Below are 12,741 nucleotides of genomic sequence, written 5' to 3'. Positions count from 1 at the left end.
GATTCATGAAAAGTAGCTAGTTTGAGAATGCACCAGGTCTTTTGTGCGATTAAATTTATGATTAATCTGTGAATACTTCCTTAAATCCTCTGACTTGCCTCTCCACCCCCCCCCAACCCCTCCACCCCCACATGTGCTTTCCCCCATAAATAGAAGTGACCCATATTCCCTGTCCCTCCCCTCTGCCTGGGCAGTCACTTGCAATCTGAGAGATGGTTGCCTAAATAAATGTGCCTCATTGACAAAAAGTGTCTGTAATTGTGCTGACACAGAAACCGTACCCCGCCCACTGGCCCCTCTGCTGGCTCTCTGGAACAGAGAGGCCCCGCCCACTGGCCCCTCTGCTGGCTCTCTGGAACAGAGAGGCCCCGCCCACTGGCCCCTCTGCTGGCTCTCTGGAACACAGAGAGACCATTTATACCTAACATGCGTTTTCTGTGATCAGATTGCAATCAGATAGTGCTTGGCCACATTAACCTGATTACATTTACACCTGGTATTAACATGTGTCTCTCCAGTGTCCACATTGAGATCCGACTGCGATCGGATCAGGCACGCTCCATGGTGTAGCGCAGCAGAAGAACAGCAGTGACTGTTGTCGTATGTGGATTGAGAGGACGCATTGCATTTACACTTCAATGTGTTCAATGTGGTCACAATGCGTCCCTGACCACCTCCGGAGGGGGTTTGGCCGATCAGATCGCAATCCGTCTTCAATGTGTCTTGGGGGCGTTTACCACCTGTACTTTCAAGTGGTCAAGCACTATCCGATTGCAATCTGATCACAGAAAACGCATGTTAGTGCCAGGTGTAAATGGCTTCAGAGAGAGGCCCCGCATGGTAGCCCCTCTGCTGGCTCTCTGGAGCGCAGAGAGGCATCCTCAGACTAGAGCAGCTGAAGTGCTCCACTGAGCCACCTGTCTCTCTGCCAGTGCTGCTGACTGTTGATCTAACAGTCTGTATCACCAAGCTGTGCCAAATGATATGTTTCCACCTCCATGTGAAATTCACACTGAAGACCAGTGGCAAAAGTTTGAATGCCAAAAAAAGCTGAGGAGTGACTGGTTGAGTCCAGTTGAGTTACAGGAAATGCAACACAAAAACATGTTTTGTTTCTAATCCAAATGTGAGTTTATTTCATTTTCAAAAAGTACAAATGTCTGGCGGTGTTCTTTTTTTTCTTCCTTTAGGTCCACTGTGACTTTGAAAAAGAAATAAAAACATGGACAGTAAACACGCTCTCGGGTCAGAAGGATACAGTAAGTCTGTGACATTCATAAATAAAATGAATATAAAAAAGATATAATTGACAGAGTCAGGACATCTTCAGCAGCACAGGGGTGGTGGTAGAATGAAATTATGCTTTGATCAGGGCGATGAACTCTGTGGAGAGAAGAAAGAGACAAGATGTGTCAATGACATAATAATATTAATATTCTTATGAAAGGTAATAATAATAATAATAATAATAATAATAATAATAATAATAGTAATAATAATAATAATAATAATAATAATAATAATAATGCTGAGGTTCAACCGGTTGTGATTAGCCAGTATAACATCAGGTTGAGTTTCATTCACAATTTAGACCTGTTTAATAGCTGTGTAATTGTAGGCTAAGTTAAAATGTAGAGGTAATCAAACTTTGTAAAAGCATTCTAGTGAATACTTTTGATTACAATTAGTTGTTGGTTGTTGCATGTTTACAATAACTTTGTTTTTCAGCTCATGAAAGATAAAGCTATAATAAATATATCATTCATAAAATCAGTGACTCATTGAGACCAAGTATGTCAGTGAGGAAGTCAGTGTCAAGAGATTGGTTACCATCGACTCCAATAGCGCCATCACCGTCGGAGTCACCGACTGCCAGGAAGGCCTTGGTCTCAGCGTCTGTGAGGGCTCTGGCACCAGGAGCGAAGACCTGGAGGAACGTCCTGCAGAAACAACATGAGAGATTATTAAAGACCCCTGAGCTCCATGTTGTTTTCCAGCAACACATCACCTACTTTAGTACTCAAATCCTTTAGCCTTCGTATGTAAAAGTATCAATACCATGATGGAAAAATACTCCATTACTAGTCAAACTATTAGCAGTAAATACAAGTATGAAAAGTAAAAGTAAATGTGCTCATTCTGAAGAACAGTGTTGAATTATTGATGCATTATCCTGTAAGAAGTATTTTAATGTTTTAGGTCTAACTGTTCATACAGTTAGTCTCAATGCAACATGTTGTATGAGCTTATTGTATACTTTGCATGTAAAACCTTAGAGTACTCTACAAAGTAACTAGTATTAGTAAAAAGTACATTTCCCTTTGAAATGTAGTGGAAAACTATAATCTCATAAAATGGAAATACTCAAGTAAAGTGCCAGTAATGTACTTAGTTACTCCCTGCCTCTGTCTGGAGTTTAAATATAAATATTTCTCTGAGGCAGCGCTGCTCTGAAGGCACAAAGGAATCTGATTGGTTGAATTGAACCTCAGTGGGTGGGAAAGTTAGCTAACTGGCACAGTTGAATTTATAATATAGGCTAGCAAGAGGACTGGACATCATAATATTAACTACCTAACTTTGTCAAAGTAAAAATGAAAAGAAATATTTCAATAATATTGCTATCAACATTTATCACCAAATGTAAAAATGTTAAGGTTCAAATGCGTTCAAAGGCATTCAAAGGCTAATGTGGAGCAGCTCTAAATAATATTGAAAGTTTTTGCGTACTTAAGCTCATCCTCCTCAATGAAGCCACTCTTGTCCTGGTCAATCACGAAGAAGGCCTTCTTGATGTCGTCGGCGGACTTTGCAGACAGTCCGGCCTTGGCAAAGAATGACTTGTAGTCGAAGGAGCCTGCCGCTGTTCGAGAGAGAGAGAGAGAGAGAGAGGGAGACAGAGAAGGAGAGAGAGGGAGAGAGAAGGAGAGAGAGAAGGAGAGAGAGGGGGAGAGAGAGGAGAGAGAGAGAGAGAGAGAGACAGGGAGACCGAGAAGGAGAGAGAGGGAGACAGAAGGAGAGAGAGGGGAGAGAGAGGGGGAGAGAGGGAGAGAGAGGAGGAGTGAGAGAGAGAGGGGGAATAGGGAGAGAGAGAGGGAGAGAGAGGGGAGAGAGAAGGAGAGAAAGAGGGAGAGGGAGGGAGAGAGAGGGGAGAGAGAGGAGGAGTGAGAGAGAGGGGAGAGGGGGAGAGAGAGAGAGAGAGGGAAGGAGAGGGAGAGATCAATCTACAGTTCCACTTTCACTGATTTGATTTGCATTCATTAGTTTTCCTTTTGAATTTGCCTTTTTGTGTAAATTTGATGTCTATCAGTGCTGTGGTGAGTCCAAAAGAATGAGATTGCACAGTCAGAGGCCTTTGAGGTGAGTGAGTGAGTGAGTGAGTGAGTGAGTGAGTGAGTGAGTGCAGTGAGTGAGTGAGTGAGTGACTGAGTGAGTGACTGAGTGAGTGAGTGAGCGAGTGCAGTGAGTGAGTGAGTGAGTGAGTGAGTGCAGTGAGTGAGTGAGTGAGTGAGTGACTGAGTGAGTGAGTGAGTGAGTGAGTGAGTGAGTGAGTGAGTGAGTGAGTGAGTGAGTGAGTGAGTGAATAAATGAATATGATCAAGAGACATAACAGCCTTGCATGTGTGTGTGATTTAGGCGTTGAACAGTAGAGAGAAAGTAATTTGGACAGACCTGCGCAACCTGCGATGGCTGCGGCAATATCAGCTTCAGCGAGAATTCCAGCGAATGCCATTTTGGATTATTCTATGGGAGAGAAAAAGCACATTTTAGATTCTGAGCTCCAAAAATAACTTCAGATTAAGCTACAACTTGTGCCTAATGTAACTAGACCAAAGCAGGCGATGACTGAGAGATGTTCTCATCATGCGTAAATCATTCTGTAATGTAATGTGTCTCATCCCAAATCAACAGATGAGCAGCAAAGCCTGGACTGTTGCAATAAAACTGCATTGGTTTGAGTGGCACACAGATTGCATTGAGAAACAGCTCTGGCAGAATTGGTGCTGTATGCACAGCCTCGCCTTGGACCCTCCTGCTCTTATCAACACACTGCAAGCCTATGGAGTTCTACACAATACAGGAAGAAGAAGGTAGTCCATGGTGAACCTCCTTGCAGCCTTGGGCCTGTGGAGGTTTGAGCAGGCCCGCTGTTTAGTTGAAAAGTAGAGTAAATGCTGGAGTAATTTCTGTAGTTCCACTGTAGCTTTTAGACTCCAAATCCCAATGTCTCCTCAGTGTGTGTACTCCATGGCGATGAGAGAAAATCCAGGAACGATGGAAACCAGGAAGAACTCACCTTTGCAAGACCGAGCAGTATCTGTAGCAGTATCCCACGAGAGCAGAGCCGATGAAGGAAGCTGCTCTCTCCTCTGCATTTTATACCCTCCAGCCTTAAGGTGTAACGCACACCACTTGCATAGCGATAGTTTTTGGAAAAAAATGTGTCTAGTTGTCAATTTGGGCTATTTTTATCCTTTCCACTGAGAGATGCAGTCCTTGCGTGAAACGCAAGAGGGACTTTTTTTTTTCAGCCTGAACTTGATGCTGCTCATTGGCTGCATGTAAACTGCAAACTGACTGCAATGCATTTCTGCTGTAAGTCGATTCCTGCTCCTGATTTCCAATAGGTGGCACTTGGGTGTCATGAGGTGATTATCTGCTGAGAGATAGCTACATGTCAAACCAGCCTATTTATTTTCATGGGGAGTTTGCACTGTTTAAAATTATATATAGGTTCATCTTTTAATGAATTGTGGCACTCTGGATTTCTTTTGGTTTATGAGACTGAATAATGAAGTCAATGCTCAACAGATAGGATTTCATCTATAGATTCCATCTATAAATAGGCTGTCATCTATAAAAGTAGTCCCAAGATGGATTTTAATGTTATCTAAGAATTGACTGTCGCATTACTTTTCCACGTCTCAAATAGTGGCTGCCGGAACAACAAACACTTGATTTGAACAGTTGAAAGTTGCTCAAGCCGATAATTGGAGAAACCAAAGCTGCCTAACCTCTCGACAGGCTTGACCTCTCTCGCTGCTCAATATAACACCATGGGAGGAGAATGAGTGACAGTGAGTTACAGCAACTAGAAGTACTTAACAAATCTTCTTCTGTTGATCTGGCTCTGTTGTTGCCTCTGCTCTCAAAGACGCAGACAGGACAAAATCACAGCACTGGATTCTTTCAATATTTTATGGACAGAAACAAGACACACAGCAGCGAGGCACGGGACTCTTTATTTGAATTTCTTTACAGTATTGCATTTCCTCTTGAAACTACAGCATATTGTATTGCTCTACACATGAATGTATCCCAGAGGTTTTTTTTTCTGACATCACCATGTAACGAATAATCTAGGGATCATGCAAGGTTTATGAAGACTTGACCAGTGCAGAAAACTCTGAGAAGAAGAAGAAAGACACAAAGCAAAGACAGCACAAACATATTTTAGACATTTTTGAAGGCCCCAGATTAGATACAGATGATACACAATAGGCCTAACCTCCACCTACATTGTATTGTCATCTCATCCAATAACTGTAAGTGCCAGTTAAAATACTGAAGTGTGCATCTCTGGCAGTGACACTTACACTTTGTGTGAAGTGGCTGTTGTGTCTGCACTGCAGTTGCCAAGCAACCAAATGAAAGACAGACATGCGTGCCGACTGGGGAGGACCAATTTACAGCCACCAGCCCTAAAGCATTAACAGACATACCCGGGGAACCCAGACATACCCACGGGGAAACTGAAATAGTCAAACCCATTACATTAATTAACGGTTAGTTAATGGTTAATAAGCATGCATTATTAGGCATTAACTTAAAGGGGCAGCTCCACCCTAAAATCCGAAATACATATTTTTCCTCTCATCCTCTATCTATATCGTTGCCTGAGTTTTGGAGATATCAGCCGCGGAGACGTCTGCCTTCTCTTGAATACAATGGAACTCGATGGCACTCGGCTTGTAGTCCTCGAAGCACCCAAAAAATATTGTAATACGATATAATGTATTGTAATAATTTTAAAAACTCAACAGCATTGTCTCTTTCCAGAAATCATGACCCCGTTGCTCAAGATAATGCACAGACTTTGTTGTGAGCAGTTTCATGTAGGAACTCTTGCAGTCTCATGTAGGAACTAGCTAGCAGCTAGCGGCTGTAGTTCGGTCAAAAGAAAATAGTTCCTACATGAAGCTGCTCATAACAAGGTCTGTGGATTATCTTGAGTAACGGGGTCATGATTTCTGGAAAGAGACATTGCTGTTGAGTTTATCAAATGTATTTCTTTGGCACTTTGAGCACCACAAGCCGAGTGCCATCCAGTTACATTGTATTGGAGAGAAGGCAGAAACTCTGCGGCCGATATCTCCAAAACTCAGGCAACTAACACAAAACGATATACGGTAGATTAATAAATAGCACTGCAGGTGAGAGGGAATATATGTATTTTGGATTTTAGGGTGAGCCGTTCCTTTAACTTAATTAACAGCTGCCCTTGACCATAAGCTTGCTCTAACTTTAAGCTAGCTTTAAGAACCAGGGGGTTCCTCCGTATACTGTATAACCCCCCCACTAAAAACATGCAGAAGATCAGATCGTCATCGTCATCCGACCAGTGACGACAACATCTGAAGTTGGTCCCCGGGCGCTGTACGAGAAAGCGACCACTGCTCCTGGCCTGCCCCTCGGAGGAAAGGACATGCCTGGATGGGTTAAATGCAGAGGACACTTTTCACCGGCCACCGTCAGCATGAGTGTGTTGTGGCCGCATGCATGTATTGTGGTGTTCGTGTGACAATAAAAGACGGGCTTGTCCGTTACGAGAGAGAGCTTAGTGACTTCATGAACATAATTAGTAAATTATTACTCGACACATTAGTCAACTGTTGCAGCTTTTTATAATTACAAAATCAGTAGTATTATGCAAATTAGCAATGTTTAACTTCCCTCCATCGTGCCTGGACCGAGAGAGCTCCCCCGTTCATTCGCAGTACTACTTCCTGGACCAAATTATGTCATAATGATGTAATTTGGACCAGGACGTTCTGCAAATGAAGGTATAGAGAGAGCAATAATGATAGTAATAGTGATAGTATTGGTGATAGTGACAGTAATAGTGACACCATGGCAAAACTGCTCCAAATGACGTCATTATGACATCATTGAAGTTCATTGAATTAACGGGATTAATTTGCATAACCGATTTTGTAATGATACAAAGCTGGTTGAAAATCGGGAAAGTGGCCCTTTACTAACGTTGATTAATACCAGTTACACACGCCTCACGTGTATCACATGACATCACATGACATCACCCGCCTCACGTGTATCACATGACATCACATGACATCACCCGCCTCACGTGTATCACATGACATCACATGACATCACCCGCATCACGTGTATCACATGACGTCACATGACATCACCCGCCTCATGTGTATCACATGACATCACATGACATCACCCGCCTCACGTGTATCACATGACATCACATGACATCACCCGCCTCACGTGTATCACATGACATCACATGACATCACCCGCATCATGTGTATCACATGACATCACATGACATCACCCGCATCACGTGTATCACATGACATCACATGACATCACCCGCATCACGTGTATCACATGACATCACATGACATGACCCGCATCACGTGTATCACATGATGTCACATGACATCACCCGCCTCATGTGTATCACAAGACATTTTGGTAACCATTGTCCATTTCATACTTTTTGGCATTGCTCACGCACTTTCTTGTTTACTGTGCTGGCTGCCGGTACTTGAACTTCCTGCTTACTAAGCAGCTTACGGCAGGTCTCATTGTACTGTGGCTGTTATTCTGTTGAAAAGGACATGTTTTGGATGGCTTTGCAGGGTTCAACAGTTTGATTTCCCCTTTCTTCATTGGACTATTGGAGGGCAGCACTCTCTGGCACAATGGCAAAACAATAGGAAAATAAGGCCAAGGTTGAAAATACATGGAATTATTCTTTAACAAGTGCAAATACCTTGAAGAACCATGGTGCAGTGTTGTGGCCATTCAGCCTTACCACTAGGGCGTCCCGGTGACTCACCTAGTAGAGCGTGTACCACAAAGGCTTAGTCCTTTGTGCGGCCAACCCGGGTTCGAATCCAACCTGTGGTCCTTTGCCACATGTCATCCCTTCCCTCTCTCCCCACCCTTTCTGTCTGCCTACTGTCGTATCAAATGAAGCAAAAATGCCCCAACAAATTATCTAAAAAAAGAAGAAAATAACCCACCCCTAACCAAGCCCCCAGGAATAGCGCTGGGCTGTGAAGCCATTTGAACATGGTGGCGAAGCTCTGTATTGCAAGTCACGTGATGCCATGCAGCCCAGAAAGGAAAATTCCCATCCACTTGCATGGGGACCCCGGCAGCTGTTAAACCCAGGGGATTTTTTTCCGGGTGTCACTCAAAGTATAAAACGACTCTTTTAATTATCAACTAATTTTTTATGGGGCATTTTTTCTTCAGAAGCCACTAAAAGCCGTATACGGGTGTATTTTCTTTATCTACATCTACATCCATGGGTGGGAGGGGTGGGAGACGTCATGGAATACGTCATGGCACACATGCGCACTTCGCCTTCGGCCGCATGGTCAGGAAGTAAAACCAGGAAGAAAAACCCCCCATGATGGCTTCATGCGCCAGTGAGCAGCCTCCGTCCGAATGCATGGGTGGGCGTGGCTCCCTATCCAGTTCTTTTAATACATCCATGCCCCTAACCCTAAGCCACCCACATGCCCCCAGCCACTCCCCCTACCCACTCCCTGAATCTTGACTCTCTACGACCTGCCTATCTCTAGCTATGGCCCCTTTTCCATAGCACAGCCCAGTGGTTCTCAGTTTGTTTCACACAAAGGACCCCTAAACTGACAAATGATTAGACCATTTGATAGGATTTTGTCCCATGGTCCCCCATATGATAATAAGATTGATGCTTTTAGATGTTTTATTACAGAAAGTGTATGAAACCCATGACCAAAATAGCCATTGTGTTACTTATGAATGGAATTATAGCTAAAACAAATTACTCCCCTTTTGGCTGGGGACCCCCTGGAACCCTCTCAAGGACCCCTGGGGGTCCCAGGACCCCCATTTGAGAACCACTGGCCCAACCCATTTCATGGCCACTTCCCTCTCCCACTACCCACAGACACCTAGCCGCCCACCCCCCTAGCCACCCCTTAAACCCCGGCTTCCTATCCTTAGCTATGGCCCCTTTTCTCTAGCCCCGCCCCTTCTCTCACCACGCCCCCTCCCACCACCAACATCCCCCAGTAATCCTATTGTGGCCTGTCACCTGCAGTTGGCCCCACAAACCACGTTAGCCTGTGTGTGTGTGTGTGTGTGTGTGTGTGTGTGTGTGTGTGTGTGTGTGTGTGTGTGTGTGTGTGTGTGTGTGCGTGCGTGTGTGTGTGTGTGTGCGTGCGCGTACGTGCGTGCGTGTGTGTGCCTCCGTGTGTGTGTGTGTGCGCGTGCGTGTGTGTGTGTGTGTGTGTTCATGTGTGTGTGTGTGTGTGTGTGTGTGTGTATGTGTGTGTGTGTGTGTGTGTGTGTGTGTGTGTGTGTGTGTGTGTGTGTGTGTGTGTGTGTGTGTGTGTTCATGTGTGTGTGTGTGTGTGTGTGTGTGTGCACGCATGTGCGTGTGACACTGCTAGAGAGCTTTGGCCTCCATTACCCAGCTGTGTGCTTGAGTGGGTTCTCTGGTGAGCCAGGGTTTTTCTTGGCTCAGAATGGACCTTTGGGAGGTGACTACGCACGCCAGTAATCGATCGTGCACACGTCAGAAATCGTCAGAAATGATGGAGCAATGCGTTTTCACAGCACCCCAAGTTTTCAGCCACATTTCAATGTACAAATGGGAGATTTTAACTGAAATACCCTAAATTGATACAGTAAAAAATGTTTGATTTTGAGCTGGTGTGTAGTCAGAGTTGTCCTGATCTCAAATATATCAGTCATTGTCAGGATCGTTTGGCCTTGGGGGTTGTTTGGGGGGTGGCACAAATCCTGCAGGAAAAACTCTGTGAGAGAGGAAGGGGTCATAGGTTGTGGTTGGATCTGTGCCTGGGCCAAACAGACCCCGGTCAGGTAAACAGAAAGTGGGGTTATATTTGGGTTAGCTAGGGAACCTAGCTGGCCTGCTTTCTCTCTTCGCTCATGTTTCCTCAGCCTGTAAACATCCTGTTATCTTGTGGCCTCTGTGGCTTTTCCGCCCGTCTTCCCTGCTTGGTGGTTGTGGCCATCTCACAGCCAAAATCAATACAGTGTATATACAACACTTGAGCATGAATTATTCAACATGTCAATACAAACCAATAGGGAGCCAAAGTGAACGTCACTTCCTGCCTCAGCGTACCAGCGTCTGAAAAAATAGGAATGGTGGTGAACGGAGAGCGACGTGACTCTTTTTGATCCCGTTTGAATTGTGCCACACGGGGCACACACGTCATGTTTGTCTGTAAAAGATAACTTTGCAAGTCAAGAAAGTGGCAGTTTGTGGTAAAACTGTGGGACTATAAGTTATAAATCAGAAAGACGACGTACAGCCTGTCGCATAAGTGACGTCTCTCCCGCCAGTCCATGTTGTCGATGGCGTGACGTGTTGTGCGACACGAGAGTGTAGTCGATTGACAAAACTAAACCTTACGTTTCAGTTTCAGGACAAACTGCGACTTTCTTGACATCCATAGTTATCTTTTGAATTGACAAAATGTACACGTGTAGCCCGTGGCACAATTCAAATGGGATCCAGGACACAGCAGGACACACAGTCTGTCCACCTGTTGTCCACCTGTTGTCCAGCAGGACACAATCTGTCCACCTGTTGTCCAGCAGGACACAGTCTGTCCTCCTGTTGTCCAGCGGGACACACAGTCTGTCCTCCTGTTGTCCAGCAGGACACAGTCTGTCCACCTGTTGTCGAGCGGGACACACAGTCTGTCCTCCTGTTGTCCAGCAGGACACAATCTGTCCTCCTGTTGTCCAGCGGGACACACAGTCTGTCCTCCTGTTGTCCAGCAGGACACAGTCTGTCCTCCTGTTGTCCAGCAGGACACACAGTCTGTCCACCTGTTGTCCAGCAGGACACAATCTGTCCACCTGTTGTCCAGCAGGACACAGTCTGTCCTCCTGTTGTCCAGCAGGACACAGTCTGTCCTCCTGTTGTCCAGCGGGACACCCAGTCTGTCCTCCTGTTGTCCAGCAGGACACACAGTCTGTCCATCTGTTGCCGAGCAGGACACAGTCTGTCCACCTGTTGTCCAGCAGGACACAGTCTGTCCTCCTGTTGTCCAGCAGGACACACAGTCTGTCCTCCTGTTGACCAGCAGGACACAGTCTGTCCTCCTGTTGTCCAGCAGGACACAATCTGTCCTCCTGTTGTCCAGCGGGACACAGTCTGTCCTCCTGTTGTCCAGCAGGACACAGTCTGTCCTCCTGTTGTCCAGCAGGACACAGTCTGTCCTCCTGTTGTCCAGCAGGACACACAGTCTGTCCACCTGTTGTCCAGCAGGACACAGTCTGTCCTCCTGTTGTCCAGCAGGACACAGTCTGTCCTCCTGTTGACCAGCAGGACACAGTCTGTCCTCCTGTTGGCCAGCAGGACACAGTCTGTCCTCCTGTTGTCCAGCAGGACACACAGTCTGTCCTCCTGTTGCCCAGCAGGACACACAGTCTGTCCTCCTGTTGTCCAGCAGGACACACAGTCTGTCCTCCTGTTGTCCAGCAGGACACACAGTCTGTCCTCCTGTTGTCCAGCAGGACACACAGTCTGTCCACCTGTTGTCCAACGGGACACACAGTCTGTCCACCTGTTGTCCAACGGGACACACAGTCTGTCCACCTGTTGTCCAGCGGGACACCCAGTCTGTCCTCCTGTTGTCCAGCGGGACACCCAGTCTGTCCTCCTGTTGTCCAGCAGGACACAGTCTGTCCACCTGTTGCCCAGCAGGACACAGTCTGTCCACCTGTTGACCAGCAGGACACACAGTCTGTCCACCTGTTGTCCAGCAGGACACAGTCTGTCCTCCTGTTGTCCAGCAGGACACACAGTCTGTCCTCCTGTTGTCCAGTGGGACACACAGTCTGTCCACCTGTTGTCCAGCAGGACACAGTCTGTCCTCCTGTTGTCCAGTTGTCCAGCAGGACACAGTCTGTCCTCCTGTTGTCCAGCAGGACACACAGTCTGTCCACCTGTTGTCCAGCACCAGTGGGACACACAGTCTGTCCACCTGTTGTCCAGCACCAGTGGGACACACAGTCTGTCCACCTGTTGTCCAGCAGGACACAGTCTGTCCTCCTGTTGACCAGCAGGACACACAGTCTGTCCACCTGTTGTCCAGCAGGACACACAGTCTGTCCTCCGTCCTCCTGTTGTCCAGGAGGACACAGTCTGTCCTCCTGTTGTCCAGCAGGACACACAGTCTGTCCACCTGTTGTCCAGCAGGACACACAGTCTGTCCACCTGTTGTCCAGCAGGACACACAGTCTGTCCACCTGTTGTCCAACGGGACACACAGTCTGTCCACCTGTTGTCCAACGGGACACACAGTCTGTCCACCTGTTGTCCAGCGGGACACCCAGTCTGTCCTCCTGTTGTCCAGCGGGACACCCAGTCTGTCCTCCTGTTGTCCAGCAGGACACAGTCTGTCCACCTGTTGCCCAGCAGGACACAGTCTGTCCACCTGTTGA

The 12,741-nt window shown here is 46.4% G+C and overlaps 1 protein-coding gene across 1 annotated transcript; it reads right to left on the bottom strand.

The window, feature by feature from the left end:
• Positions 1-1,169: 1,169 nt before the first annotated feature.
• On the bottom strand, positions 1,170-4,336 carry LOC310774636 (parvalbumin beta 2). The gene is made up of 5 exons (XM_083634736.1): positions 4,298-4,336; positions 3,673-3,744; positions 2,731-2,863; positions 1,831-1,940; positions 1,170-1,383 (listed from the first exon to the last, which is right to left on the bottom strand). The coding sequence occupies exons 2-5, from the start codon at positions 3,731-3,733 to the stop codon at positions 1,358-1,360; spliced, it is 330 nt and encodes a 109-aa protein (XP_083490862.1). The 5' UTR covers positions 3,734-3,744; positions 4,298-4,336; the 3' UTR covers positions 1,170-1,357.
• Between the last annotated feature and the right edge of the window lie 8,405 nt (positions 4,337-12,741).

This window comes from Poromitra crassiceps, assembly GCF_964638095.1.
Source record: "Poromitra crassiceps genome assembly, chromosome: 4".
In the NCBI taxonomy this organism is placed as follows: Eukaryota; Metazoa; Chordata; class Actinopteri; order Beryciformes; family Melamphaidae; genus Poromitra; species Poromitra crassiceps.
The sequence above is the reverse complement of the archived record's forward strand: the minus strand, read 5'-3'. Positions and strand labels throughout refer to the sequence as shown.